This window comes from Somniosus microcephalus, chromosome 5 (genome assembly GCF_052327205.1).
Source record: "Somniosus microcephalus isolate GS21.2 chromosome 5, FLI_Smic_1.0, whole genome shotgun sequence".
NCBI classification, from domain to species: domain Eukaryota; kingdom Metazoa; phylum Chordata; class Chondrichthyes; order Squaliformes; family Somniosidae; genus Somniosus; species Somniosus microcephalus.
Genome location: NC_140991.1, coordinates 66666820 through 66694739, shown reverse-complemented (window position 1 = coordinate 66694739; position 27920 = coordinate 66666820). Strand labels below are relative to the sequence as shown.

At 44.9% G+C, this 27920-nt stretch overlaps 1 protein-coding gene across 4 annotated transcripts in view; it reads left to right on the top strand.

Moving 5' to 3' along the window:
• The window catches only part of myo3a (myosin IIIA), a 722675-nt gene that overhangs the window by 607865 nt on the left and 86890 nt on the right, over positions 1 to 27920 (top strand). For all 4 annotated transcript variants that reach the window (XM_085987739.1, XM_085987740.1, XM_085987738.1 and 1 more), the window contains one exon: positions 10796 to 10902. In XM_085987739.1, the coding sequence (XP_085843865.1) occupies positions 10796 to 10902 (107 nt within the window). The remainder of the gene's footprint in view (positions 1 to 10795; positions 10903 to 27920) is intronic.

Sequence of the window (27920 nt, the reverse complement as noted above, 5' to 3'; positions counted from 1 at the left end):
AACTAGCTAATCAACCATTTAACCAGTATAGATAGTGCACTGTGGGTGCATATAGCTGCGAAGTGCGTAATCCGTAAGCAATTGAGGGAAAGCACAGAAGGTGTGAGCAGAATTTATGGATCAAGATCTTCTGAATGTGGTCGAAGGCATGAGGTGCCTGAGAAAGTGTTCTGCACGGAGCAGTGTTCTCGACAGTGGGCATCAAGCATGTGTTGTGGCTAGAGAGCAAACATGAGGAAATTTGCACACTCACCTTTAACTACTGCTTAACAAACGAAAACATTGTTAATGCAGGGTCTGCTCATTAACAAGCATTAATCTAGTCTGGTGCAGGACGAAATTTGGCAGTGTGCGCTCCATGAATGCTAAAGTCAGATTATTACACCGCCTCGCAGAATGATTGCACCGTTTGAGGGTGTATAACTAACATTTATATGGTGAGGTAACATTAGAAGTAGAAGAAAAGAGAACTTCCTCTGCTCTCTCACATGTTGTCATAAAGAGAGTGAAAGCCATTTCTTGGCATGTTTGAGATCATTTAAATTACAATCAACTCTGCATCAAGATATCTGGACATGTCTCTCTTTCTATTGAGGCTCAGTTCCAGAATAAAGTCTTCTGAGCAGATAGGGTTGTGCAAATTACACTGATCCTTTTTAACATCCCCACATGATCATTTTGATGCAATTGTGCTACCTTTCTTGCAGGAGCTGTGAATTTCCAGTTACAAAGTCTTGAATTATGCCATATTAAAGGGGCATAGTATTCCATTGATAAAATGTTTGGTAAAGACACTTGCACACTGACATAAATTGCATCAAAAAGCACTGACACTGATAAATAAGATAAGACATAACTGCACAATGGCTGCTCTCCCTAAAGGGAGGAGATTTATCTTTTCTTTCATGAAGACAAATGTCACATTATTTCTGACTCGATTTTAATGCATTAAATTTGGATTCGTTTGGATTTCTTGACTGCCAAATGATTTATTCTAGATGTTTACATAAAGTTAACAATTCTAATTACCTTTGTGCTTCTGAGGTTTTTGCTAGGAAGCTTTGTGATGCTCCAAAGTTAAATTTTCTTCATTGCTCAGCAGAGCATTGATTCATGTCCAGCTAAGTTACAGAATCAAATGCCCTTGCTCTGATTGTTGGTAAGTGACGCTATTTACAACAGCCTCAACGCAGTTCCTGGTGGCTAACAATCCACAGCAGAAATACCGATCCTTCAATCAACACAAGCTCATCAGTGTCACAGCAAAGCTTGAGGTTAGAGTGAAGGTTGATTGGAAATGCTTCCAGTGCATGAGTTATGTTTTTCTGAGAGTGAGGCACGTTATCTGATTTTTTTTAAAAATCAGTGATAATCAGCAATGATGCTCACTACAAGTGATTTAAAAAAAAAGTAACCTGATAGTAATGGTAAAAGTCGAGTCACTGGGAGGTTCATATTCATTCCCACTGGCACCAGCAGTAGCAAGCCATTGCCAAGGTGAAGGGAAAATGGAAGGCTTAAGGGGCTAGAGGCCTAAATGATGTTGTCACCTGATCTTTTTTCTTCTCTTTCTTTGTTATTGACAGTTGCAGCGGAGAAAATAGCCGCTGCAAACGAATTTGATTTGAAGAACAACAACAACTTGCATTTGTATAGCGGCTTTAACATAGTAACAAGTTCCAAGGTGCTTCACAACAGCATGATCAAACAAAATCTGGCACACAGCCACATAAGTAGATATTAGGATAGGTGACCAAAAGCTTGGCCAAAGAGGTAGGTTTTAAGGAACGTCTTAAAGGAGGCGAGAGAGGCGGTGAGGTTTAGGGAGGGATTCCAGAGCTTAGGCCGAGGCAGCTAAAGGCATGGCCACCAATGATGGAATGATGAAAATAGGGGATGAGCAAGAGGTCAGAATTAGAGGAGCGCAGTGATCCCGGAGGAATGTAGGGCTGGAGGAGGATACAGTGGTAGGGAGGGCCGAGGCCATCGAGGGATTTGAAATCAAGGATGAGAATTTTAAAATCGAGGCGTTGCTGGACCGGGAGCCAATACAGTTCAGCGAATACAGGGGTAGTGGGTGAACGGGACTTTTTATTTTTACTGATTAATCTCTCATGGTGTTGCACACAGGGAGTGGAGACCAAATGTAGTCTTCAGGTGACACAACTTCCTTTTCTGGCACCCATGTTAGCTGACATTGCTAACGGTTCTCGCTCCTCAGGTAATGTTCCCCTCTCCCTCAAATCTGCCATCATCACCCCTCTCCTAAAAAAAACCCTCGACTCCCTCTGTCCTTGCAAACTACCACCCCATCTCCAACCTCCCTTTCCTCTCCAAAGTCCTTGAATGTGTTTTCGCCTCCCAAATCCATGCCCATCTTTCCCACAACTCCATGTTTGAATCCCTCCAATCAGGTTTCCGCCCTTACCACAATACCGAAATGGCTCTCATCAAAGTCACAAATGACATCCTTTGTGACTGTGACAAAGGTAAACTATCCCTCCTCGTCCTTCTTGACTTCTCTGCAGCCTCTGACACGGTTGACCACTCCATCCTTCTGCAACACCTCTCCACCATCGTATAGCTGGACTGCACTCACCTGGTTCCATTCTTATCTATCTAATCGTAGTCAGAGAATCACCTGCAATGGCTTCTTTTTCTGCTCCCGCATCATTACCTCTGGTGTCCCACAAGGATCTATCCTTGGCCCCCTCCTATTTCTCATCTACATGTTGCCCCTTGGCGACATTATTCGAAAACACAGTGTTAGTTTCCACATGTACGCTGACGACACCCACCTCTACCTCACTACCACTTCTCTCAACCCCTCCATGGTCTCAAAATTGTCAGACTGCTTGTCCAACATCCAGTTCTGGATTAAAAATATCTAATATATGGTTGAGCTTGTTCCCAGCAATTAACTCTAGATTATCGCTCAGTACATGTGCAGAGATTTCCATCACAGCTATTAATCTTTGAATGTGGCATTCATGTCTCAGCTAAATGGGCTGTGTCCTCCATAATATCCACCACTGACAAAATGAAAGCAAAATAGAAGGAAGCACTCATTACAGACACTGCAGTGTCTATTATGAAAAGAAACATAGCCTGAAGGGAATTCATTCAACAGCAACAACTTACATTTCTAACTAAAGTTTGTTGAGAAAGAATAAGACTTTGGTGTTATAGTACCTAATAAGTATCAGTCGTGGCTCAGTTGGTAGCACTCTCGCCTTGGAGTCAGAAGTTTGTGGGTTCAAGTCCCGCTCCAGAAATCTGAGCACAAAAATCTAGGCTGACATTCCAGTGCAGTACTGAGGAAGTGCTGCACTGTCGGAGGTGTCGTCTTTCGGTTGAGGAGTTAAACCGAGGCCCCGTCTTCTCTCAGGTGGATGTAAAAGATCCCATGGTACTATTTCGAAGAAGAGCAGGGGAGTTATCAATGGTGTCTAGGCCAATATATTTATCCATCAATCAACATCACTAAAACATCTGGTCATTATCAGATTGCTGTTTGTGGGAGCTTGCTGTGCGCAAATTAGTTGCCACGTTTCTAACAGTACAACAGTGACTCCACTTCAAAGGAACTTCATTGGCTGTAAAGCGCTTTGGGATGTCCTGAGGCCATGCAAGTTGCTATATAAATGCAAGTCCTTCTTTCTAATTCTCTTACGGTTCATGACCAATGCCGTGAATCGATAGCCAAAGCAATTAGACTATTAAATTGCATTGCTAAGATGATTCAATACAAAACAAAACATAGAAGATAGGAGCAGGAGTAGGCCATTCGGCCCCTCGAGCCTGCGCCGCCATTTAATGAGATCATGGCTGATCATCCAAACTCAGTACCCTGTCCCTACTTTCTCCCCATATCCCTTGATCCCTTTAGCCTTAAGAAATATATCTAACTCCTTCTTGAATATATTTAATGAATTGGCCTCAACTGCTTCTGTGGTAGAGAATTCCACAGGTTCACCACTCTCTGGGTGAAGAAATTCCTCCTCATCTCAGTCCTAAATGGCTTACCCCTTATCCTTAGACTGTGACCCCTGGTTCTGGACACCCCCGCCATCGGGAACATCCTTCCTATGTCTAGTCCTGTTAGAATTTTATAAGTTTCAATGAGATCCCCTCTCATTCTTCTAAACTCTAGCGAATATAAGCCTAATCGACCCAATCTCTCTTCATACGTCATTCCTGCCATCCCAGGTATCAGCCTGGTGAATCTTCGCTGCACTCCCTCCATGGCAAGAACATCCTTCCTCAGATAAGGCGACCAAAACTGCACACAATACTCAAGGTGTGGTCTCATCAAGGCCCTGTATAACTGCAGCAAGACATCCTTGCTCCTGTACTCGAATCCTCTCGCTATGAAGGCCAACATACCATTTGCCTTCTTAACCACCTGCTGCACCTGCATGCTTACCTTCAGCGACTGGTGCACAAGGACACCCAGGTCTTGTTGCACTTCCCCTTTTCCCAATGTATTGCCGTTCAGACAATAATCTGTCTTCCTGTTTTTGCCACCAAAGTGGATAACCTTGCATTTATCCACATTATACTGCATCTGCCATGCATCTGCCCAATCACTCGACCTGTCCAAATCATACTGGAGTTTCTCTGCATCCTCCTCACAGCACACACACCCACCTAGCTTTGTGTCGTCTACAAACTTGGAGATATTACATCTAGTTCCCTCGTCTAGATCATTATTGGCCCAGAAATTTGGGTCGCGGGCTTCCCGCGGGTGTAAGCCCCCGACCTGCACTTACCTTGCACGCTGGACGTTGAACTCTGGGCCCCCGTGGAATTCCAATCCTGGGCCTGCTCCAACTGTCGGCGCGCAGTGCTTGCGTATCCCAGGGGCGCAGTTAGTTCGATGCGTCCCCTGGGATCACGTGGGCCATGGGGAGCCAATCGGAGCAGGGAATGCTTATTTCATAGATACATAGAAGATAGGAGCAGGAGTAGGCCATTCGGCCCTTCGAGCCTGCTCCGCCATTCAATGAGATCATGGCTGATCATCCAAATTCAGTACCCTGTCCCTGCCTTCTCCCCATATCCCTTGATCCCTTTAGCCTTAAGAAATATATCCAACTCTTTCTTGAATATATTTAATGAACTGGCCTCCACCGCCCTCTGTGGCAGAGAATTCCACAGGTTCACCACTCTCTGGGTGAAGAAATTCCTCCTCATTTCAGTCCTAAATGGCTTACCCCTTATCCTTAGACTATGACCCCTGGTTCTGGACTCCCCGGCCATCAGAAACATCCTTCCTGCATCTAGTCTGTCCAGGCCTGACAGAATTTTATAGGTTTCAATGAGATCCCCTCTCAATCTTCTAAACTCCAGTGAGTATAAGCCCAATCGACACAATCTCTCCTCATACATCATTCCTGCCATCCCAGGTATCAGCTTGGTGAATCTTCGCTGCACTCCTTCCATGGCAAGAACGTCCTTCCTCAGGTAAGGCGACCAAAACTGCACACAATACTCAAGGTGTAGTCTCACCAAGGCCCTGTACAACTGCAGCAAGACATCCTAGTTCTTGTACTCGAACCCTCTTGCTACGAAGGCCAACATACCATTTGCCTTCTTAACCGCCTGCTGCACCTGCATGCTTACCTTCAGCGACTGGTGTACAAGAACACCCAGGTCTCTTTGCACTTCCCCTTCTCCCAATCTATTACCATTCAAATAATAATCTGCCTTCTTGTTTTTGCCACCAAAGTGGATAACCTCACATTTATCCACATTATAGTGCATTTGCCATGTTTCTGCCCAATCACCCAACCTGTCCAAATCGTGCTGGAGTTTCACGACATCCTCCTCACAGCATACCCTCCCCCCCCAGCTTTGTGTCATCTGCAAATTTGGAGATATTACATCCAATTCCCTCGTCCAGATCATTAATATATATTGTGAACAGCTGGGGTATTAGGACCGATCCTTGCGGTACCCCACTAGTCACTGCCTGCCACTCGGAAAACGGCCCGTTTATTCCAACTCTTTGCTTTCTGTCCGCCAACCAGTTAACCCAATCTATATGTAGATTAAAGTCACCCATGATAACTGCTGTGCCCTTATTGCACGTGTCTCTAATTTCCCATTTAATGCCATCCCCAACCTCAGCATTACTGTTTGGGGGTCTGTATACAACTCCCACTAACGTTTTCTGCCCCTTGGTATTTCTCAGCTCTACCCATACAGATTCCACATCATCAGAGCTAATATCCTTCCTTACTATTGTGTTAATCTCCTCTTTAACCAGCAATCCTACCCCACCTCCTTTTCCTTTTTGCCTGTCCTTCCTGAATATTGAATACCCCGGATATTGAATTCCCAGCCTTGGTCACCCTGGAGCCATGTCTCCGTAACCCCAATTATATCATATCCGTTTACATCTATTTGCGCAGCTAATTCATCCACCTTATTATGAATGCTCCTCGCATTAAGACACAAAGCCTTCAGGCTTGTTTTTTTAACACTCTTAGTCCTTTTAGAATTATTATTTACTGTAGCCCTGTTTGATTTATACCCTTGATTTCTCTGCCTTCCACTTTTGCTTTTCTCCTTCCTGTCTTTTGTTTCTATCCTTGCTTCCCTTTCCTCTGCCTCCCTGTACAGGTTCCCAATCCCCTGCCATTTTAGTTTAAACCCACCCCAACAGCACTAGCAAACACTCCCCCTAGGACATCGGTTCCAGTCCCTCCCAGGTGCAAACCGTCCATTTTGTACTGACCCCACCTCCCCCAGAACCGGTTCCAATGTCCCAGGAATTTGAATCCTTGCACCTTGCACCATGCCTCTAGCCACGTATTCATCTGATATATCCTTCTATTTCCACTCTGACTAGCACGTGGCACTGGTAGCAATCCTGAGATTACTACCTTTGAGGCCCTATTTTTAAATTTACCTCCTCACTCCCTATATTCAGCTTTTAGGACCTCATCCCATTTTTTACCTCTATCGTTGGTACCTATATGCACCACGACAACTGGCTGTTCACCCTCCCCCTCCAGAATGCCCTGCAGCCACCCCGAGACACCCTTGACCCTTGCACCAGGGAGGCATTATACCATCCTGGAGTCTTGTTTGCGGCCGCAGAAACACCTATATCTTCCCCTTACAATAGAATCCCCTATCACTATAGCTCTCCCACTCTTTTTCCTCCCGTCCTGGGCAGCAGAACCACCCACGGTGCCAGGACATTGGATGCTGCTGCCTTCCCCCGATAAGCCATCTCCCTCAACAATATCCAAAGCGGTATATCTGTTTGAGAGGGGGATGGCCACAGGGGGCCCCTGCACTACCTGCCTGTGCCTACTACTCTGCCTGGCGGTCACCCATTCCCTTCCTGCCTGTGCAGCCTTTACCTGCAGTGTGACCAACTCATCAAACGTGCTATCCACGACGTCCTCAGCATCACAAATGCTCCAGTATGTATCCATTCGCAGCTCCAATGCGGTCTGCCAGTAGCTGCAGCTGGATACACTTCCTGCACACATGGTCGTCAGGGACACAGGAAGTGTCCCTGATTTCCCGCATAGTGCAGGAGGTGCATGCCACAGGGACGAGCTGTGCTGCCATGACTTACTCTTTAATTAATTTAAATTAAATTAAATCAAATCTATACCACTAATTACACTACAATTAAATGATACACTCAAAGGCCCTTGTTTACTAGCACTCCCCGCTACACAACAGAGACCTTAGAAAGTATAACCACAAAAATTAAGACCTTCTAAACTTTATAAACTATTAACCTTAACTGTCAAACTATAGAGTAGTGTAAGTACTCACCCAATCAGCTGCTTCCTCTTGCCCGCGTCACTTTTTGAATCGTGACGTGGCTCTGGAACGTCACCGCTGGTCTTACAGTAATGCTTCCGGTAATTTGATTGCAAAAAAAGTTGAAATAATACCTTGTAAAATATTAATCACTTCTGATCAGTTTTAAAACTTTGGCATATTTATTACCTCAATTCAATTTTTTATCAATTGATTGAAAATGTGAATAATTATGTCATCAGAGCTGATTATTTCTGTGAAGTAGAAAACGGATTGAACCCCAACATTCTCTTAAACCTGCTCTGATGATAAATGCTCTGGTCACATGATTTATTGGGTTGCTTCTGCATTGAAATTTTTGAACTTTCTATAAGTGAATTGTACAAAATAAAACATAAGAATGTGCATTAAAAAGTGCAGAATTTAGCAGCTTTAAAGAGATTTGGGATATTTTTAGTGAATTGCTCAGTCCAAAATCACTGTGGGCACGATTGTATATTCCCTGTATTTATTTTTCCAAGAGACGTCAAAAAAGGTTGTACCCATTCTGCGATAGGATTATTTTGAAGGAGGAAATAAAAAATGGTGACACCAAACTCAAAGTTTGGAATTTTAATTTTTTTAATTTTTCGGTCCTTTTACCTTTTTGTTTTTTGTCTCTCTTGAACAAGAATCCTGCCAAGAAATCTTAAAGGATGATTTTCCTGTTTCCAATCTGTGAAAATCTCCCTGATATTACTTCCTTTCCAGAACTAGATTTCAACAAAGTTATCCTGAAGTCAAAATTTCCAACGGTACTTAAGCCTGATAAAAAAAAAATCCTGTAATATTTCTAAGCTCCCACTTTTTATTAATATTAAACCTTTTTATTCGATGTAATTATATCTTGACTGTTCCAATCAGTTAGAAATAATGTAGAAGAGCAATATGTTTTTCCCAACAGAAAATGCATGTCTAATTGGATTTGTGTATTATTGCATTCTTCTACAACCCCTGTGAAAGGCTGTTAGTTGGTGACACAAAACCTGATGAAGAAATGTAATAATTTAACACCAGTGTAGCTTTAAATTACCATCATCCATCATAGCATTGTTATACCTGTTATATCTCTGATTATTACAGGAAGCAATGATATTTGAATGCAGCTAATATAATTAGTTCAGACAATGTGTTAGCACACATGGAGGGGGAGTGGGTGAGTCTGATGAGGCTGACAAGGACTTACAAATGGAACGAGATAAAATCTGTAACCGGGCAGAATAATGGCAGCTGAAATTCTACATGAATATGGTAAAACAATACTGCACATTTGAAGAATAAATGGGTGATATCTGTACTGTATGAATGGTGTCAAACCAGGTGAAGACAAAGTTGAAAGGGATGTAGGGATAGGAGTAGCGTGACATGAAAGGACCCAGAATTCTGTAGCCCTGGGGCCACCGAAGCAATATGTGGGCAGGGGCGTGTGGAATTTGGAGCACGACCCAGTTACAGCAAGTCCCCACCCCATTTTACATGATGTATTTCCCAAGATTTACACACAAGAAGCACTGGGTGGAAGGGATGTCCCTAGTGCCCAGCATTATGAAGGGTGCTGGGCTGGCATTCCAAATTTAAAAAGTTGATTTTAACTGTCCTCTAACAAATTTGGGACAGGGTCAGAACACATCCAGTCCTCCAAGACATGTCCTCAAAAGCACTTCTCTGGGTCAACATGATTTTTTTTAAACATTTTTTTGTTATTTGTTCTCAGGATATGATTAAAGCTGGAAAGCTGATTTTGCCCACTCCTCTTTCCCCTGTGAAGGTGATGGTGGACATGTTTCTAGTGATTGTGTGTACAACTGAGAGATGTGCTAGGCCACTTCAGAGGGTATTAAGACTCAACCATGTAGTGTAGATCAGAGTCACGTGTAGGTCAGACTAGGTAAGGGTGGCAGGTTTAAACATGTCCAGTCACTGTGGAGTAGCAATCAGAAAACTAAATAGAATGCTACATTATATTGCTAAGTCAATACCAGTGTTAGTCAGAGGATATCACATTGAAACTAGAGCTTGCTCTGCTCAGACAAGATGACCAGTTTTGATTACCAAGAGATAGGAAGAAGATTCATGTCTGTGATTTCCTACACGTGATGTCCTATGCTGTAATTGTGAACTGCCCAACAGAAGTCAGGAGTTTACCTCAGGGATGGAGGCAATATAGAATAGCCAGATACAGCAGGACGCTTCTGTGCACCTCCAGGCAGATGGTCACAGGGTGGCATTGGCAAAGGCCGGGGCAGTGTGCCCAATTGCACTCACAATGGGGGTTGGTGAATAGCACAGGGAGGCCACAGTGTGAAAAATAAGAAATGAGTTATGAAACTTTATTAAATCTTTTATGATGAATTGCTTTATTTACTGATAATCCATCATAAAACCAAAGATGCGTGGTACCATACATTACTATCTGTCTATCATCTTTTGTACCTTTCCATTATACATCAGGCAACCTCGATCATGTTCAACACTACCATCATATGTCGAGGATTATCAAAAACCAACTAATATGGATTCAACTTAAATTAATAACCTGTTTGCGAACAAAACATGTTTGTTTATCAAGACTAATCGACAAAGTGATTTTTTATCCCCATTTACAGCACTTAGATTGTACTAAACTCAATCACTAGTCGAGCACTGTGCCAGGCCAGACTCATGGGGAACAGAGTGCTTGAGTGGGCCAGCAGTAGGATGAGACTCCAATGGGAAATGGAGCTGGAGAGGTCGGGAGCAGGACAAGTCTCTTATGGGGCGAAGAGTGCTTGAATGAACCAGGAGCGGGATGAGATTCAAAATTTAAGATTTAACTCCTTCTTCATTAGTAGGAACTTGTACTACACTGGCCTTTAAACAAGTGCTTGTGTAAGGATATCTTCATCACCTCTGAAATATATTTAATCTTGGGAAACTTGAGGGGGGGAGATGGTGCAGGAAAATTAACTCTTTTCCACTTCTTTAGGTCCCAATAAAGGATGTGATCAGAAACAGCAAAGAACCCCCAGACGAACACAACCACCGAAGACTTTAAATACACCTGAAGACAATACCTACTACAATCTCATTCATGTAAGTCAACTAGCAGCTGAAATATGTTCCGATCTTGTTATGCTTATAACTATTTCATAGAAATTACAACCCATCATTGCCTGTGCTGGTGTTACCTGTTCACCTGGAGCTTTTTACTCTAACCCTCATTCTCTGCCCTTTCCCTGTACCCTTTTATATTCTTCCTCTACAGATACTTATCCAATTCCTTTTAAATTGTATTATAGTCCTTACCTCTGTGGTAAATCGCCCTTTATGAAAAATGTCTTCTAACTTTCTCCTTTACTCTTCTTGTGATAATCTGAGTCTATGGGGGCGGAATTTGGCTCAGCAGTGACCGTTTTTTGGGCACAACGAGTTCCCTTAGGGTTCCAAAATAGCGTCCACGGTGCATGTGCACACTTCTGAATTGAAGCGCGCCGGACGCCATACTGGTTAAGAGGTTACGTACGCGCACTTAACGTCCACTTAACGTCCACTGGAAGAACACAGAGCAGGCAGATTATGATGTCAATCAGCATGCAACACTGATTTGACGCCAGCACTGTCATTTTGGAGCTCTACACTCCAGCCGATGCCCTTTCTTAACCTTACACAGCTGAACGTGTGTTAAGCAGCAGGAAGGAACCCCCACCAGCGCTATTTAAAGGGATCATCAACTATTTACAGGTTAGTTGCTGGTTTATTTCTTCGGGTTGTTGCTACAATTGTTTCTGGTGCTTTCCATAGTTGTTTCAAGTTTCAAAAGTCTACAGGGAGTGGTGTGGCAGGTACTTTTTGATGAATTCAAGGCTTCTGCACAAACCAGTTGCTCCTAGACATGGGTGCAGTAGTAGGCCTTCCTCTTGGACTCGAGCATGTCTGGGAGAATGAGCAGAGGCCACACAGAGCAGGACAAGATGCTAGAAGAGGGAGGACGGGGAGAAGGGCTCTCAGCAGGAGGCCATATCCACCCAGGGTCTTCAGGGAGCAATTTTCCTACCGGAACCTCAGCGAGGACCAATGTGTGAGACATCTGTGCTTCACTACAAAGGTTATCACTGAAATCTGCCACCTGCTGCAGACATAACTCCAACCTCAGAGCAGGGCAAGGACCGCACTACCAGTGGCTGTGAAGGTGACCGTGGCTATGAAATTTTATGTGTCTGGCTCCTTTCAGGCTGGTGCTGGAGATATTAGCAACATCTCGCAGTTCCAGTACTCTGTTGCATAATGGAGGTCACTGAGGCTCTTTATTCAAAGGGAGATAATTTAATTTCATTCCCTCTTGCCAGAGAGAAGCAGGTGGAGCGAGCACGAGGGTTTTCAAGGATTGCAGGCTTCCCAGTGCACCAAGCAATTCATTGTGTATGCCCATCAGCCTTTTTCTGTAGCCTGGCTCATCAAAGTCCTCATCTGAGTCCTGTGCAGCACAACCCATGTGTGACCTCGCCCTCCGGCGAGCTGGCATCTGCACTCTCCTTGCCCTCTGCCCTGGCTGCAGCGCACTCATGCCCGGTGTCTCACCACGTGCAGATCCCGCCTCTAATCTAACCTCTAAAATATGCGCAGTGTCAGTATCTGAGCTGGTGGCTGCGAGTGTGAAATCGAGTGATGGTGTCTTTTCATCATCACTGCCTGGCCAGGTTGTAGTTCTTGGGTATCTGAAAGGAAAAAGGGACAAGGGTAAGGTTGTGGTGAGGGGAGAACAGAAAGTAAGAAGTGCATGCTTACACCATCTGCAGCTTGTAAGTCAGAACAGTTTGTGGGATGAGGGGGAAGTGGGATGTGAGAAGTAGGATTAGATATGAGGATCAATGTTCCCTTTAATTTTTTTTTTGGTGCGCGGGCCCTTTAACTGGCTGCGTGGCCCATTCAGATTTTGCGCAGCTTCGAGGGACCATTCATGAGGATACCGTCATCTTCAATGGATGCAGCCCCACCAGTGGTCACGGCCTCAACAATGGCCCTTCCAATAATGGCTAGCACCGTCTCCTCCATGGGGGTTAGAACATGCAGGTGTGTCTCTCCCCCTCTGGTTAGTTCCTGCTGCCTCTGGTTGTGAGCCACCTTCTCCTGCAAGAGAGACGGAAGTGTGTCAGTGAGGGTCATGCGATATGTTTGGGTGATGTGGCTATCATGGTTGAATAGCTGGTAGTGTGTGCAAGGTGTGAGACGTGGGTGTGAGGCATGCAACAGTGCTAAGCGTGTGAGGGTGAGATGAAGCATATGTTAGGTATGAGTCCTGATTGATAGAGATTATAAGAACATAAGAACATGAGACGTAGGAGCAGGTGTAGGTCATTTGGCCCCTCGAGCCTGCTCCGCCATTCAATAAGATCATGGCTGATCTGATCTTGGCCTCAACTCCACTTCCCTGCCTGCTCCCTTACCATTCAAAAATCTGTCTATCTCCACCTTAAATATATTCAATGACTCTGCCTCCACAGCTCTCTGGGGAAGAGAATTCCAAAGATTCATGACCCTCTGAGAGCAGAAATTCCTCATCTCCATTTTAAACGGGTGCCCACGAGGGGAAACATCCTCTCTGCATCTACCCTGTCAAACCCCTTCAGAATCTTATATGTTACAATAAGATCCCCTCTCATTCTTCTAAACTCCAATGAGTATAGGCCCAACCTGCTCAACCTTTCTTCATAAGACATAAGATTGTTGATAGGTGAGTGATGGGGATGTGGTGAATTGAGCAGTGGCTGAGGCTAGTGGTGTTGCTGGTAGAATATGGCATTTGAAAATGCATTCACTGACATTGACCACTCACGTGAGCTCATTAAACTTCTTGCGGCACTGCATCCAGGTCCTTGGGGCTAAACGCCTGGCATTGACCTCCAATGCTATCTGTTCCCACTATCTTCTCATCATGTGTCTGGAGGGCCTCCTGCCTCCCCTACGGATACAGAACATCTCTCCTCATTTCCACCTCCTCCACCAAGACCTCCGGCACAGCTTCCGAAAACCTTGGTGCGCGCTCTCTCCCATGGTCAGCCATTGTTGATTGTTGCACAACTCTATTTCCAATGATCTCAGCACCTCCAGTGCTGGCTAGCTTTAGGTGGTGCTAGGACGTAACGATATTGGGTCCCCTGCTGATGTGTGCAGCCAATGAACAGAGCGGTTAGCGCTGGCTGCACACAGAAATAATTATAATAAGCAGGCAGCACGAAGTTGGCGTGCTGCCTGACTTACACTGAACGGGCGTGGGGTAATCACGCATCGTGATCCACGCGCCCGTTTTCAGGGGCTATCCAATTTAGCCCCCACACACCCTTATTACCAATTTCACAACTAGTGGAAACAATCTTCCACTATTTGCCCATTCAAAACCTTATAGAAATTTAAAATCCTCTATTAGATCCCCCTTAACCATCTCTTTTCCAGTGACAATAATCCCAAATTTTTGAGATGTTTTTACGTTTATAATCTCTTATTCCTGGCATAATTCTGGCAAATCTTCGCTGTGCCCTTTCCATGGGTCCTTGCTATAATGGGATCCTCAGAACTGCACACAATATTCTGACTATGGCCGAGAGGGTGCAGAGAAGATTTACTCGAATGGCACCAGGGATGAAAGACTTCAGTTACATGGAGAAACTAGAGAAACTGGGGTTGTTCTCCTTAGAGCAGAGAAGGTTAACGGGAGATTTGATAGAGATATTCAAAATCTTGAAGGTTTTTGATAAAGTAAATAAATAGAGAGAAAATGTTACCAGCGGTAGGAAGGTTGGTAACCAGAGGGCAAAGATTTAAGGTAATTGGCAAAGAACCAGAGGCGACATAAGCAAAAAAGCCAAATTACCCAGCGAGTTGTTATGATCTGGAATGCACTACCTGAAAGGGTGGTGGGAGCAGATTCAATAATGACTTTCAAAAGAGAATTGGATTAATACTTGAAAAGAAAAAATTGCTGGGCTATGTTGGAAGAGCAGGGGAGCCGGACTAGTTGGATAGTTCTTTCAAAGAGCCAGCAGAGGCACGATGGGCTGAATGGCCTCGTTCTGTGCTGTATCATTCTATGATTCTATGAATCTATGGCCCAGTGCCAGCGTTACAGGACCTTTGCACATAAATATTCTTAAGTAAATCTCAAGCCTGGTGGTTACCAGAAATATGATTTTCAATCTGGCCTCTGGCTCTATGTTAAGCTTCTGTAAGTACGAAATGGAAAAGGTTAAGTATTGAATGTTGAAGTCCTTGACATCAATATTTATCATTTGCAGCCACTCCAATGCCCAGAGGTAACTTTACAAAAACAATAAACTGTCACAGTGACAAAATAGATGTCTTTACATTTTATCTGTCTATAGTTTCATTAAATGTAGCTACAAGACCAATACCAACTATGTAAGCTATGATAATGTTGGGAATGCGGCCAAGGTTTGACTATCTAGAGGCCTAAGGACTTCGCACAGTGTAATTTTCATCGGGTAGAAGATATATGCCAAAGCATATAAAATCAATTTAACTTAACTAAAATGTACATTTTGGCACTTTTAATTAAAGTGATTGCAAGAAAGCATAACAGAAGCAGCCGTGCGCTAAGAAAAACAAAATCATTTTTATAGAGATGTACACACTTATAAGCAAGCTCAAATAAATGCAATATTAACTGTCTTGTACTTGACAATAAAGCTGCAACATTTTTAGACAGCTGCGATCTTGTTCTGTGATCTTTGTAATGACAAGCCTCATCTCATGATACCAAATCTTATTCTTTTATGTACTCATGCACATCATGACCACACCAATGCATTGTCAAGCCAGGAGGAGCAGAGTGTGGACCCCACAAGGAATTTTCTTCCCATCCTGCCAGCTCCATGCTTGCCTCAGGTTAAAATCGAGGCAAGGGGGGAATTTTAACCCCCAAAAATGGGCAGGTTTGGGCTGGGTGGGATGTTAAAATGTTAAAAATCTAAATCCTTACCCAACCCGCCCACTTCCGGTTTTAACAGAGGCGGGACAGGGGGCAGGAAACCAACCCACTCCCAGGAAGTAGGTTGACAATTTAAATATTATAATGAGGCTGCTTGCCTCATATGTAATCACCATTTTAAATTTAACCCTGGCCGGCTGAGTTTTCCGGGCCTCTGGAAACACGACGGCTAAAGGAAGACGAAGACCGCTGGATCCAGGAGGTAGGTGCCTTTACACTTACTTGCTGGATCCAGTTTACCTGCTTCACCAACCCACCCCCCCCGTGAACAGATACCCGCCCCCCACCCCAACCCTTCCGATCCCCTCCATGAGGCCTCTGAACTCCCCCCGACTCTTCTGATCCCCTCATGAGGCCCCCAATATGCCCCTGCGCCGGACACTGATCTTCCCTCTGGCCTCCGATCTTCCCCCTCTGGCCTTTCCGATCCCTCTTTCCCTCCTCTCCATTGTATCTTTAACATGTTCGCTTCCTTTTTCCACATTTTGACCAAGTCAACATTCCCAATGCCGAGTGGCAGTCTACTCTATAACTGCAGTCTGTTGAAGAACACCCTATCAACTGAGTACTGGTGTATACCCACAATCACCTCCTAGGTTGGTGTGAAATACCGATCCCATTTTAATAGAGAAAGAAAGAAAGACTTGCATTTATATAGCGCCTTTCATGACCACTGGATGACTCAAAGCGCTTTACACCCAATGAAGTACTTTTGAAGTGCAGTCACTGTTGTAATGTGGGAAACGCGGCAGCCAATTTGCACACAGCAAGCTCCCACAAAACAGCAATGTGATAATGACCAGATAATCTGTTTTTAGTGATATTGCTTGAGAGATAAACATTGGCCAGAACACTGGGGATAACTCCCCTGCTCTTCTTCAAAATAGTGCCAAGGGCCTCGGTTTAACGTCTCATCCGAAAAACAGCACCTCCAACAATGCAGCACTCCCTCAGCACTGCACTGGAGTGTCAGCCTAGATTTATGTGCTCAAGTCCCTGGAGTGGGACTCGAACCTACAATCTTCTGACTCAGAGGCGAGTGTGCTACCAATTTTTTTTTAATGCTTTATTGAACATTAAAAACATTTACAACATCGTGATCATTTCATTGTATCATACAAATCAATTCCGCCGCTCTGCACAGACATTCCGCCACCACATTTTAACATCAAAACCTGAAGTTTAATTTGTCTCCCGTAACATGTATTAATCGATTGTACTTTAAAAATTGATTGTAAAATACTATTTTAAATTCCTATTTGAATAAAACATCCACAGAGCCTTATAATGATCTTTTACCTTATATTTAAAATATTCTTTTAGATTGATTCTCCTCCCCTTAAAAAACAGAGCATTCCTTCTTTGCACAATCACGAATCTAGCCAAACTGAACATTAAATTAATTGCTGCTCCGCTAGACTCGGGAAGACTCTCCTGCAATCCCCATCTCAAAATTGAGTCCCACAGGATTCCCAGTCTCGCTCTTCGGTCCCCACCCAGCAAAAAAACCTCACACAACTGTCGAACATAGTACTTAAAGTCATTTAACTGTGGACATAACACCAGTAAATGGGACAGAGTCTCATCCTGTGTCCCACACATTGTGCAAGTTGCCGCCTCCACTCGTCCAATCTTGCACAAGACCGTCATGGTAAAAATCCGTTTATGAGCCAATTTGAAATCCAGTTCAATCCATTCTGGACATTTAAAATTCGCCCACACTCCCTTCCAAATCCTGTTGAAGTCCAGCTGTGGGTATATACTCTGCCAAAACTCCTGACCAGCAGGTGTCTTGAATCTCCATTCTCTAAATACCTCATAGAAATCTCGAGTATTACACTTGTCAAATTGGACCAACTCTCCCCCTTTCTCCAGCAGAAAGCTTGGAAAAGCGGGACGCATTTTACTTCCTTTGGAGATTTCCACATTTATTTCTTCCATCCAATCCTGTGGCATTGCCCTCACAATCTTCTAATTCATGATGCCTATTGCTTTTTCCTCTACCTTCTGATCCTCCTCCCACACCATGTCCCTCGCTATCGCTTCCGGCAACCAACCTGGAATTACCTCGTATAATACATCTTTCACACATATAATACCAGCTTTTATAAAAGCTTGATTAAATAATTCCTCTCCTTCGATGTTGACCCACCTGTTCAAAAATAAGTGTTGTCTAAAAATTCCTCAGCACCCTTGGGCATAAACTGCACACTTTTTAAAAATTCAGCCCAAGCCTCTACAACCTCCTTATAAAACCTAGGGAGAAGTTTAATCGATTTCAAAAACATATTATTGTATTCCATATACAATATCCCCTGCCCTCCTAACCCACTTCATTTTAAAAAATGCTAAAAACAACTCTTCCAAAAACTTGTATTTGACTTCTGAAGAAATCTCTTCACCCATTTGATTCTAAAGGATTTTTTCTTCAAACCAATATCTGGGAAATTGAGTCCTCCCTGATTTCTCTGTCCAATGATGGTACTGTAAGCCACCAAAGCTGGTTTCCCTTCCCATAAAAACCTCACACAAGCCTCTCGGATGGACTTTTCCGCCCACTCAGAAATATCCTCCACCGTCAATAAGTACCATAGCTTAGATAGCAGGAGAGCGGACACCACTGTCACTCTTCCTTGCACTTTCAACCACCTTCTTTCCCATCTTCCCAAAATCTTTTTAATTTTCATAACCTTTGGTTCCCAATTTAATTGATCTACTTCATCCCTGTCTTTCTTGCACCCCATATGCACCCCCAGAACTTCCAAAACTTCCACCACCTTAAAGGGACTTTCCTCCAACCATTCCCCCTACCCCTTCCCACAACCAGGCATTGGGACTTACAATAATTCACTCTGGCTCCTGAAGCTCTACAATACTCCTTCACTACATCCATAGCTTTCCTCACTGACTACCCATTTCTCAATGTTAAGGTTGTGTCATCTGCATATTGGTGTATCACCGACACCAGCCCGGAACTGGGAACCGCAATCCCAACTACACCTTGTTTCTTTCGCATCATGTAACCTAATGGTTCTGCTACCAATGTGTACAACAATGGGGACAGGGGACAACCCTGTCTCACTGATCTCTGTATCGGAAAATACTTGGATAAAAAACCATTACATTTAACACAACTAAATATGTTTGAATAAAAAATCCTTATCCACTCAATGAAATTTTCCCCGAAACAAATGCATTCAAAAGCTTCAATAAAAGCTCATGAGAGACCTTATCAAAGGCTTTCTCTTGATCTATCTTTAATACATAAGCTTCCCTCCCACTCTCTTCTATGAGCTCTATCGCACCTCGGATTGAGACCACAGAGCCTGCGATGTCCCGGCCTATGACTCCATAGGACTGAGAGGGCAAAACTTTCTGTGGCAATATCTCTTTCATATGATTTGTCGCAGCTTCTCTTGCTCTAGAAAATATCTAGTGCATCTTTCGCCCTCCAATGCATCTCTAGTCTTTGCACGGAGAATGGCCTCCTTGCATTTTTCAGCTTGCAATAATTCCCACTCTTCCTTTAACACCCGGAACTTAGTATCAGCTCCCTTATCCCCTCTGTCAACTGCTTTACAGACATCTGTAAACCTTTTGTTTATATTCTCTTCTCGACGCCGATTAGCTGCCGCTCTCTTTTTCCCATAACGTACCGAAAAAGCTTTTACCTCATATTTGAAATTGTCCCACCAAACTCTTCTTTCTTTCAAGAATAAAGGTTCCTTCTGAGCATTCTTTATTATATTTAAATACCCTTCTTTATAAGCAATTTCTTTCAGGTATTGATTGTTTAAAATCCACACCCCTGAACTGACTTTAACTCTGCTGTTCCTAATTCTAAGAACCAAAGCTGAGTGGTCACTAAAAAATACTTTTTTATAATAAATCTCCATCACCTCAGAACTTAACCCTTCCCACATTAACACAAAATCTATTCGGCTCTGTTTTAAAACATCACCCACCCAACCTGTTCTGGAGAACTCCCTTTTTATGGGGTTCCGCGCCTCCATAAGTCTCTCAAATTTAAATTTGCCATAATTTTTACAATCATCCCTCTGGAGTTATCATCCTTAAAGGTCATCTGGGCTGAAATGTCAATCTGAGAAAAAAAGTACTTTAAAATCCCCCACTATACAAGGATTTTCCACCTCTGCCACTTCAGTGAATAACCCCCGAAAAAACTTGCGATGCTTGCAATGGTCGTTCGGTGCATAGATATTAAAGAGATCACAATTAAATTCCTCCATTTTTACCCTTAGCCATAAAAATCTCCCTTCAGTGTCCTTGTCCACCAAGGCAACGTTCTCTTTTATGGACAGACTCACCAAAACTGCCATCCCTCTACTGTTGTGTCTGTGTGTTGATAGAGACACTGAAGACAGGAGGTGTTTACTAAACAAAGTCTGGGGGGGAACTAACTGATACAACACAATATACAGGCTTATATAGCCCGAGTGGCCATTACCGGCATTACAGTACACATGGGGCTCTTAAAGGCACATACACTACAATTCCTCCCCTTTTAGCCAACCAGTACATAATATTTTAAGTAATTATTAATTACATGTTACAATAAAAATAATGTACACATTGCTGCAGTTAATTAATTATAAGTCAGTCTCTCTGGAGGCTTCCTGACTCGGTCCAGATAACGCCTCGGTGGTGTAGTAGTTTCTGGTGGTGTAGTAGGTTCTTTTGGCAAGGCTGATTCGGCTTGAATGCCAGTATCGGGTTCCAGTATCACTGGATCGGAGGTAGATATGGGTATCTCTACTTCATCGTTAGGCGTATAGAGTTGTGGTGTAGGTTGTCCCTTTTCGGATGACTCTATGATTTGGTCAGCATGGCGCCTTATTATGCTTTCTCCAATGTCCACGGTATACATCAGCGGTCCTAGTCGTGTGCAGATAGTTCCAGGCTGCCATTTCTCGCTACGGTAGTCCCGGGCCAAAACTTGTTAACCTATCTGGAAGGTTCTAGTTGGCCTTTCATTCATGCCTTGAAATTGCCGGTTCTCCATGTCCCTTCTGATGTTGGGCTTGATCAAATCCAGCCGGCATCTTAGGCTTCTATTGAAGAACATCATGGCGGGAGTTTGGTTTGTAACCATATGTGTTGCATTCCTGTATGTGAACAAGAAGTTATCCACCTTGTGCTGAAGTTTTATGTCTTCATTACCCATGGCCTTTATGGCCTTCTTGAAGGTCTGGACAAACCTTTCAGCCAATCCATTGGTGGCGGGATGGTATGGGGCGGACGTGTAGTGCTTAACCCCATTGTTTTTTAAGAACTTCCTGAATTCTTCGGACACAAATTGCGTTCCATTATCAGAACAGATCTGTTCTGGCAGCCCATTCCTGGCAAATATGGTCCTTAATACTGTGATGGTTTTTTCCGTGGTGGTGGAGGACATCTTTATTACCTCCGGCCACTTGGAGTGTGCATCAACCGCGATTAAGAACATTGAGTCCATAAATGGACCAGCAAAGTCGATGTGTACCCTTTGCCAGGGAGATGAGGGCCACTCCCATGGATGTAGAGGGGCTTGGGGTGGAGCGTTTTGGACCTTCTGGCATCCTAGGCAGCTCTTGGTCATTTCTTCGATGTCTCCGTCGACACCTGGCCACCATACAAACGCCCTGGCTAGGTTCTTCATTTTCACTCCACCCAGATGCCCCTCGTGAAGCTCCTTTAGAACTTTATCCTGGAGTTTGGGTGGAATCACCACTCTGGATCCACACATCAAGGTTCCTCGGCACACTGACAGCTGTTCTCTTCTTTGCGAGAATGCTGGCAACAGTGGTTTGCCATGTGCTGGCCATCCCTTCACTGTTAAATCGTAGACTCGTGAGAGAGTCGGGTCATTTCTAGTTTCCCTTTCAATGGCAGAATTTGTTACTGGTAGACATTCGACTATGGTAGAGTGGAAAATCTCCACTGGGTCTACGGTAGGTGCTTCTTCTACCGTTGGCAACGGTAGGCGCGATAACCCGTCAACATTCCCATGCTGTTTTGATCCTTTGTATTCTATGTTGTATTGGTGTGCCCCTAGAAAAAGGGACCACCTCTGTAGCCTTTGCGCTGTCATAATGGGAACACCCTTTTTAGGGTTGAATATGGAGATGAGGGGTTGATGGTCAGTCAACAAGGTAAATTTTTGTCCGTGTAGGTAATGGTTGAATTTCTTCACTCCCCATACCAGGCTGAGTGCTTCCCTGTTGATTTGGGCATAGTTATGCTCAGCTGAGTTCAATGAGCGTGACGCAAAAGCTATCGGCCGTTCCGAGCCATCAGGGAATTTATGCGATAATACTGCTCCTACGCCGTAAGGGGATGCATCGCATGCCAGTCTGATTGGCAGTGATGGGTTGTAATGAGCCAAAACTTCTTTGGACGTGATTAAGTCTTTGCATTTATGGAAGGCACGTTTACAGTCTTCGCTCCATTTCCAAACTACTCCTGTTTGTAGCAGTTCATTAAGAGGGTGTAGAAGAGTTGATAAGTTTGGTAAAAATTTATGATAGTAATATATTAATCCCAGGAACGACCTTAATTGTGAAACATTTTCAGGTGCTGGGGCTTTTATGACCGTTTCAATTTTTTCAGGTGACTTATGCAACCCTTCATTTTTAATTATGTGGCCACAATATGATATTTGATTTTGGAAAAATTCGCACTTGGGGCGATTTGCTCGTAGGCCCCGTTCTCTCAGCCTAGTGAGCACCTGCTCCAAATTGGAAGGTGCTCGTTGTCGTTTTCTCCTGTTACAAGGATGTCGTCTCGATAGCATTGAGTCCCCGGAATCCCTTGGAGGACTTGCTCCATAGCTCTTTGCCAGATAGCTGGAGCGGATGCTACTCCGAAAACCAGTCGATTGTACTGGTACAGACGTTTGTGTGTATTTATCGTGAGATATTTTTTAGAGGCCTCTTCAACCTCCATCTGTAGATATGCCTGTGCCAAGTCAATTTTGGTGAAACGTTTCCCTCCGGATAGTGAGGCAAAAATATCTTCTATCCTCGGAAGAGGATACTGTACCATGTGAAGGACCGGGTTTACAGTCACCTTGAAGTCTCCACAGATGCGAATTTTTCTCTGTTCTTCAGATTTATAATTATTCAATGCTTTCTTCATGACTGGAACGATGGGTGTTGCCCACTCGCTCCAATCTATTTTGGATAATACGCCTGCCTTTTCCAAATTTTCCAGCTCTGCCTCGACTGCTGGACGAATTGCGTATGGCACCGGTCTTGCCTTAAAAAACTTGGGAATTGCTGCATCTTCCACTTTTATTGAGGCGGTGATGCCTTTCAAGGTTCCTAGTTTCTCTTGAAACACTTCTTTGGCGTTGGCCAAGATGTCTTTTAATCGTTCAGGTATGACGTCATCATCGTTTTTTTTCTTATTGGTCACCGTCAGTGCCTGAATGGAGTGCCAGTCTAAACGTATTTTCCTGATCCATTCACGTCCCAACAGCGGTGGACCACCATCTTGTAGAATGTATAAATACAACTTTTGTATTTCCTTGCCGTTGTATACAACAGGCACCCTTATTTTTCCTTTGGGGTATACTTTCTGCCCCGTATATGTTTTCAAGATAATGGATGTGTCTTTTAAAGGTATATGCGGAAATAGCCACTCATAATCCCGTCGATTTATGACGGTCAGAGCTGATCCTGTATCTAGCTCCATTTTAACTGGGGACCCCGCTATCGTGAGGGTAACCCAAATGATCTGATAATCATCTTTGGCAATTACATTATGTAATTTGAGACAGCTTAGTCTCTTGTTTTCGGAGTCGCTATCGCTCTTCTGGTCTTCGGAGCTACTGTCCGTCATCATTTGTACCTTTCTGTACTTTTCTTTATTGATTTTTTTTTCCTGTCTGTGGATTTTTTTTGTCCAGATCGGCATACCCGTGCAATGTGTCCAATCTTTCCGCATTGCCTGCATGCTTTGTCCTTGAACCAGCAGTCCCTCTGGTCATGGGTGGATCTGCCGCAGCGATAACATCTCTCGAAACTCTGTGTCATTTCATGGGTGCCGAAGTCCTGTGTCTTTTGTTGTATCTCTGCAGCTCCTCTTGCGGCTGCTTCATATGATACAGCCATACTGAAAGCCTTGTCCAGTGTTAAATCTTTTTCAGAAAGCAGCCTTTTCTGTGTTCCTTCACTTAAGAGACCACAGACGAATTTGTCTCGAAGATAATCTGCTAGTCCTGCCCTGAATTGGCAGTGTTTTGATAGCTTTCTTAATTTGGTGAGGTAATCAGCGTTACTTTCATTCTTGTGTTGATTTCTCTTGAAGAATTTGAATTGTTCCGCTATCAGCAGCGGTGTTGGGTTTAAGTGCTCCTGTAGGGTATCAACAATTTCTTTAAAATTCTTGTCCTTTGGTTTGGCTGGAGTGATTAAATTTCGTAACAGCCCGTATGTCTTTGCGCCCATTAGATTTAGCAGTACTGAAGCTTTTTTTTCATCTTCTATTCCATTTGCGGTGCAATATACCTCCACTCTTTCCACATATGTGGTCCAATCCTCTATCTTGTTATCAAAAGCATCAATATTGCCAGACTTAGGCATCCTAGAAATAAAATGGCGCTTCCCGTGCTTTTCTTTCTTTTCTGCAGCAAAGATATGGCACTTCCCACGCTTCCCCGCCGCTGCTGCCGATGACAACGCTGTTTCCCACGGTTTCCGTTCTTTTTATTTATTTATTTACAGTTGGAGACTCGTTCCCGCTGGACTCTCTCTCTAGGTCTGAACGCCGACCTGCTTGCAGCGCCGGCCGTCTCCCGGGTGCTCCCTCCCCGTCTGTTACTGCTTGCCTCCGCTTTCGCTGCTTGGCCTAGCTGTAGAGCCAGCCACTGGAGCCCCAGCCCGACGCCCAGGAAGGATTATTGCAGTACCTGCCACCAGCTTGGCTAGCTGGTGAAACCACAGCTTTTTCTTTTTCTTGATTTTTCTTCAACTTTGGACGCCAGAGGAATCGATGTCCTTGAGGTGCTGCCGAATTGCAGGTAAATCCGTTTCCAATTCTTCGCCACTGTTGTGTCTGTGTGTTGATAGAGACACTGAAGACAGGAGTTGGTTTCATAGGTGTTTACTAAACAAAGTCTGGAGGGGAACTAACTGATACAACACAATATACAGGCTTATATAGCCCGAGTGGCCATTACCGGCATTACAGTACACATGGGGCTCTTAAAGGCACATACACTACATCTACAGTTATTGTTTGCACAACTTGCAAACACCTCTCCCTTCCAAACCTTCTGAACTCTTTCTAGGATATCCTCATCCCAAAAGGTTTCTTGCAGACACAAGTCCATGCCTTTAAAACCCTGCAACAACTGCTGCAATTTCTTCTCACCCCTCAGTCCGTTCACATTAATCGAGCAATGTAATCATGGCTCCAAAGAAGGGAAGTATGCCTGATAATCTCCCCATTGTGGCAGAGCCACTGAGGGACTCTGAACAACTGTACATAATTCCCTTTAACAATGTGTTAGCTACAGACTAACTCTGTACCATTGTACATACTGTTTGCATGTACAGTGCGCGGTCCCTTTAAGAGCACAGGCAAATGCGATGACGTCATGCCGCTAATCACATGATCACCCAAACGCGGGGAAAACGTGATGACATCATGACGCCATCCACGGGACCGCCCTGGCAGTCCTCGTGGAACCTCCGACCTGTTAAGACCTGTATTCATAGTTCTCTTGCATCAATCTGTTTAAACTCGTTAGTTTGACATTAAAAACCTTTTTGATTGATTCCCTGCGTCGAACTCAATCTCTAGATAGGAATTTGACCATTCCTACATTGGTGACCCCTACTTTTGTGAACGGCTTTCGCAAAAGGAACACAGCATGGAGGCAAACGCCGTTTCGTTGAAGCTGCCGCAGTTCTGGGAGCAACAAGTGACCTCGTGGTTCATCCAAGTTGAAGCCCAGTTCGCCCTGAGAGGCATCGTTGAGGATCAGACCCGATACTTATACGTGGTCTCCGCACTCGACGGCTCTACCACCTCGCGGATCGTCAGTCTTCTCGGGAAACCCCCAGCGGACCGCAAGTATGAGACCCTCAAGGCGCGGTTGCTACAGGTTTTCGGGCTCACGAAATCAGAGCGCGCCCATCAGCTGCTCGCTATGCCCGGGATCTTCCGAGATGATGAGCCAAATGCTCACAGTCCTCGGCTCCAAACCAAAATGCTTTCTCTTCAGAGAGTTATTCCTCAGCCAATTACCGGAGCAAGTGCAAGCGGCCTTGGCGAGGTCCGAGGTCGAAGACTGCTGCCGAGGCAGACAAAATATTCGCTGTTATGCAACAGTACTGCGCTGCCATGAGGCGCCCATCCCCCACAGACGCCGCCCCAGCTCCTCAGCCTGCGGGGCTGTGCTTCTACCATACGCGGTTTGGCGTGAAGGCGAGGTGTTGCCGCCCTCCCTGCAGCTTCTCTCAAAAAAAAAAACAACTCCGTCCAATGAAGAACGGGTCTAATGGGTGCCCCACGGCCGCGATGGCAATCAGCAATGCAGGCAAGCTGCTCTTCATCACAGATACCCTCTCCGGTCGTCGGTTCCTGTGCGACACCGGAGCGCAGTGCAGCATTCTACCCGCATCAGCTCTTGATGTACAGGCTGGGAGGCATGGCCTCCCCCTTGAAGCGGCTAATGGCGGAGCTATTCGGACCTTTGGCAGACGGCGGGTCCAGGTGTGCTTCGGCGGCCAGCGGTTTTTCTGGGAATTCGTTACGGCCAAGGTTTCGCAAGCCATTCTCGGTGCAGATTTCCTGTGCGCCAACGGCCTCCTGGTCGATGTAAGGAACCGACGGCTGATCAACGCGGCCACGTTTCACTCTATCCCTTGCCACCATAGTAACACCATGTCGCGCACCGTCTCCTGCGCTTTCCCGAGTCCGAATGAGTTCGCTCGCCTGCTAGGCGACTTTCCAGACCTGACCAGGCCCACGTTCTCCTGCACGGCCATGAAACATGGTGTGGCACACCAAATCATCACCACCGGCCCCCCAGTCCACGCGCGGGCCCGGCACCTCGAACTTGGCAAGCTTGCGGTCGCGAAGGCGGAGTTCGCAACAATGGAACGCTTAGGGATTATTCGCAGGTCGAATAGTCCCTGGTCTTCACCTCTTCACATCGTACTGAAACCTGGCGGCGGACGGCGGCCCTGCGGCGACTATCGGCACCTAAATGACGCCACCACTCCTGATCGATACCCGATCCCCCACATTCAGGATTTCTCTGCCCATTTGGCAGGAAACACCGTTTTTTCCAAGGTCGACCTTGTCCGAGGCTACCACCAGGTCCCGGTGCACCCACAAGACGTCCAGAAGACCGCAGTCATCACCCCTTTTGGTCTTTTTGAATTTTTAAGGATGCCGTTTGGGTTGAAGAATGCCACCCAGGCTTTCCAGTGCCTCATGGACTCCGTGCTGCGGGACCTCAAGTTCCTTTTCGTCTACTTAGACGATATTCTCATTGCCAGTCCTAATAAGGAGGAACACATCTCTCATCTATGCACCCTCTTTTGACGCCTCAGCCAACACGGCCTGATTATCAACCCAGCCAAGTGTCAGTTTGATCTGCATCAAATTGATTTCCTGGGACATCGCATTACCGCAGAGGGAGCGGTTCCTTTGCAAGCGAAGGTGGAGGCGGTGACATGCTTTCCACGCCCGCAGAACATAAAGGGGCAGCACGGTGGCACAGTGGTTAGCACTGTTGCCTCACAACGCCAGGGACCCGGGTTCGAATCCGGCCTCGGGTGACTGTCTGTGTGGAGTTTGCACATTCTCCCCGTGTTTGCGTGGGTTTCCTCCGGGTGCTCCGGTTTCCTCCCACAGTCCAAAGATGTACGGGTTAGGTTGATTGGCTATGATAAATTGACCCTTAGTGTTAGGGGGATTAAATACATGGGGTTACGGGGATAGGGTGGGACATGTGTTGGTGTAGGGGTTACGGGGATCGGGTGGGATATGTGTCGGTGCAGGCTTGATGGGCCGAAATGGCCTCTATCTGCACTGTGGGGTTTCTGTGATTTCTGTGAAAGGCCCTACAGGAATTCCTCAGCATGGTAAACTT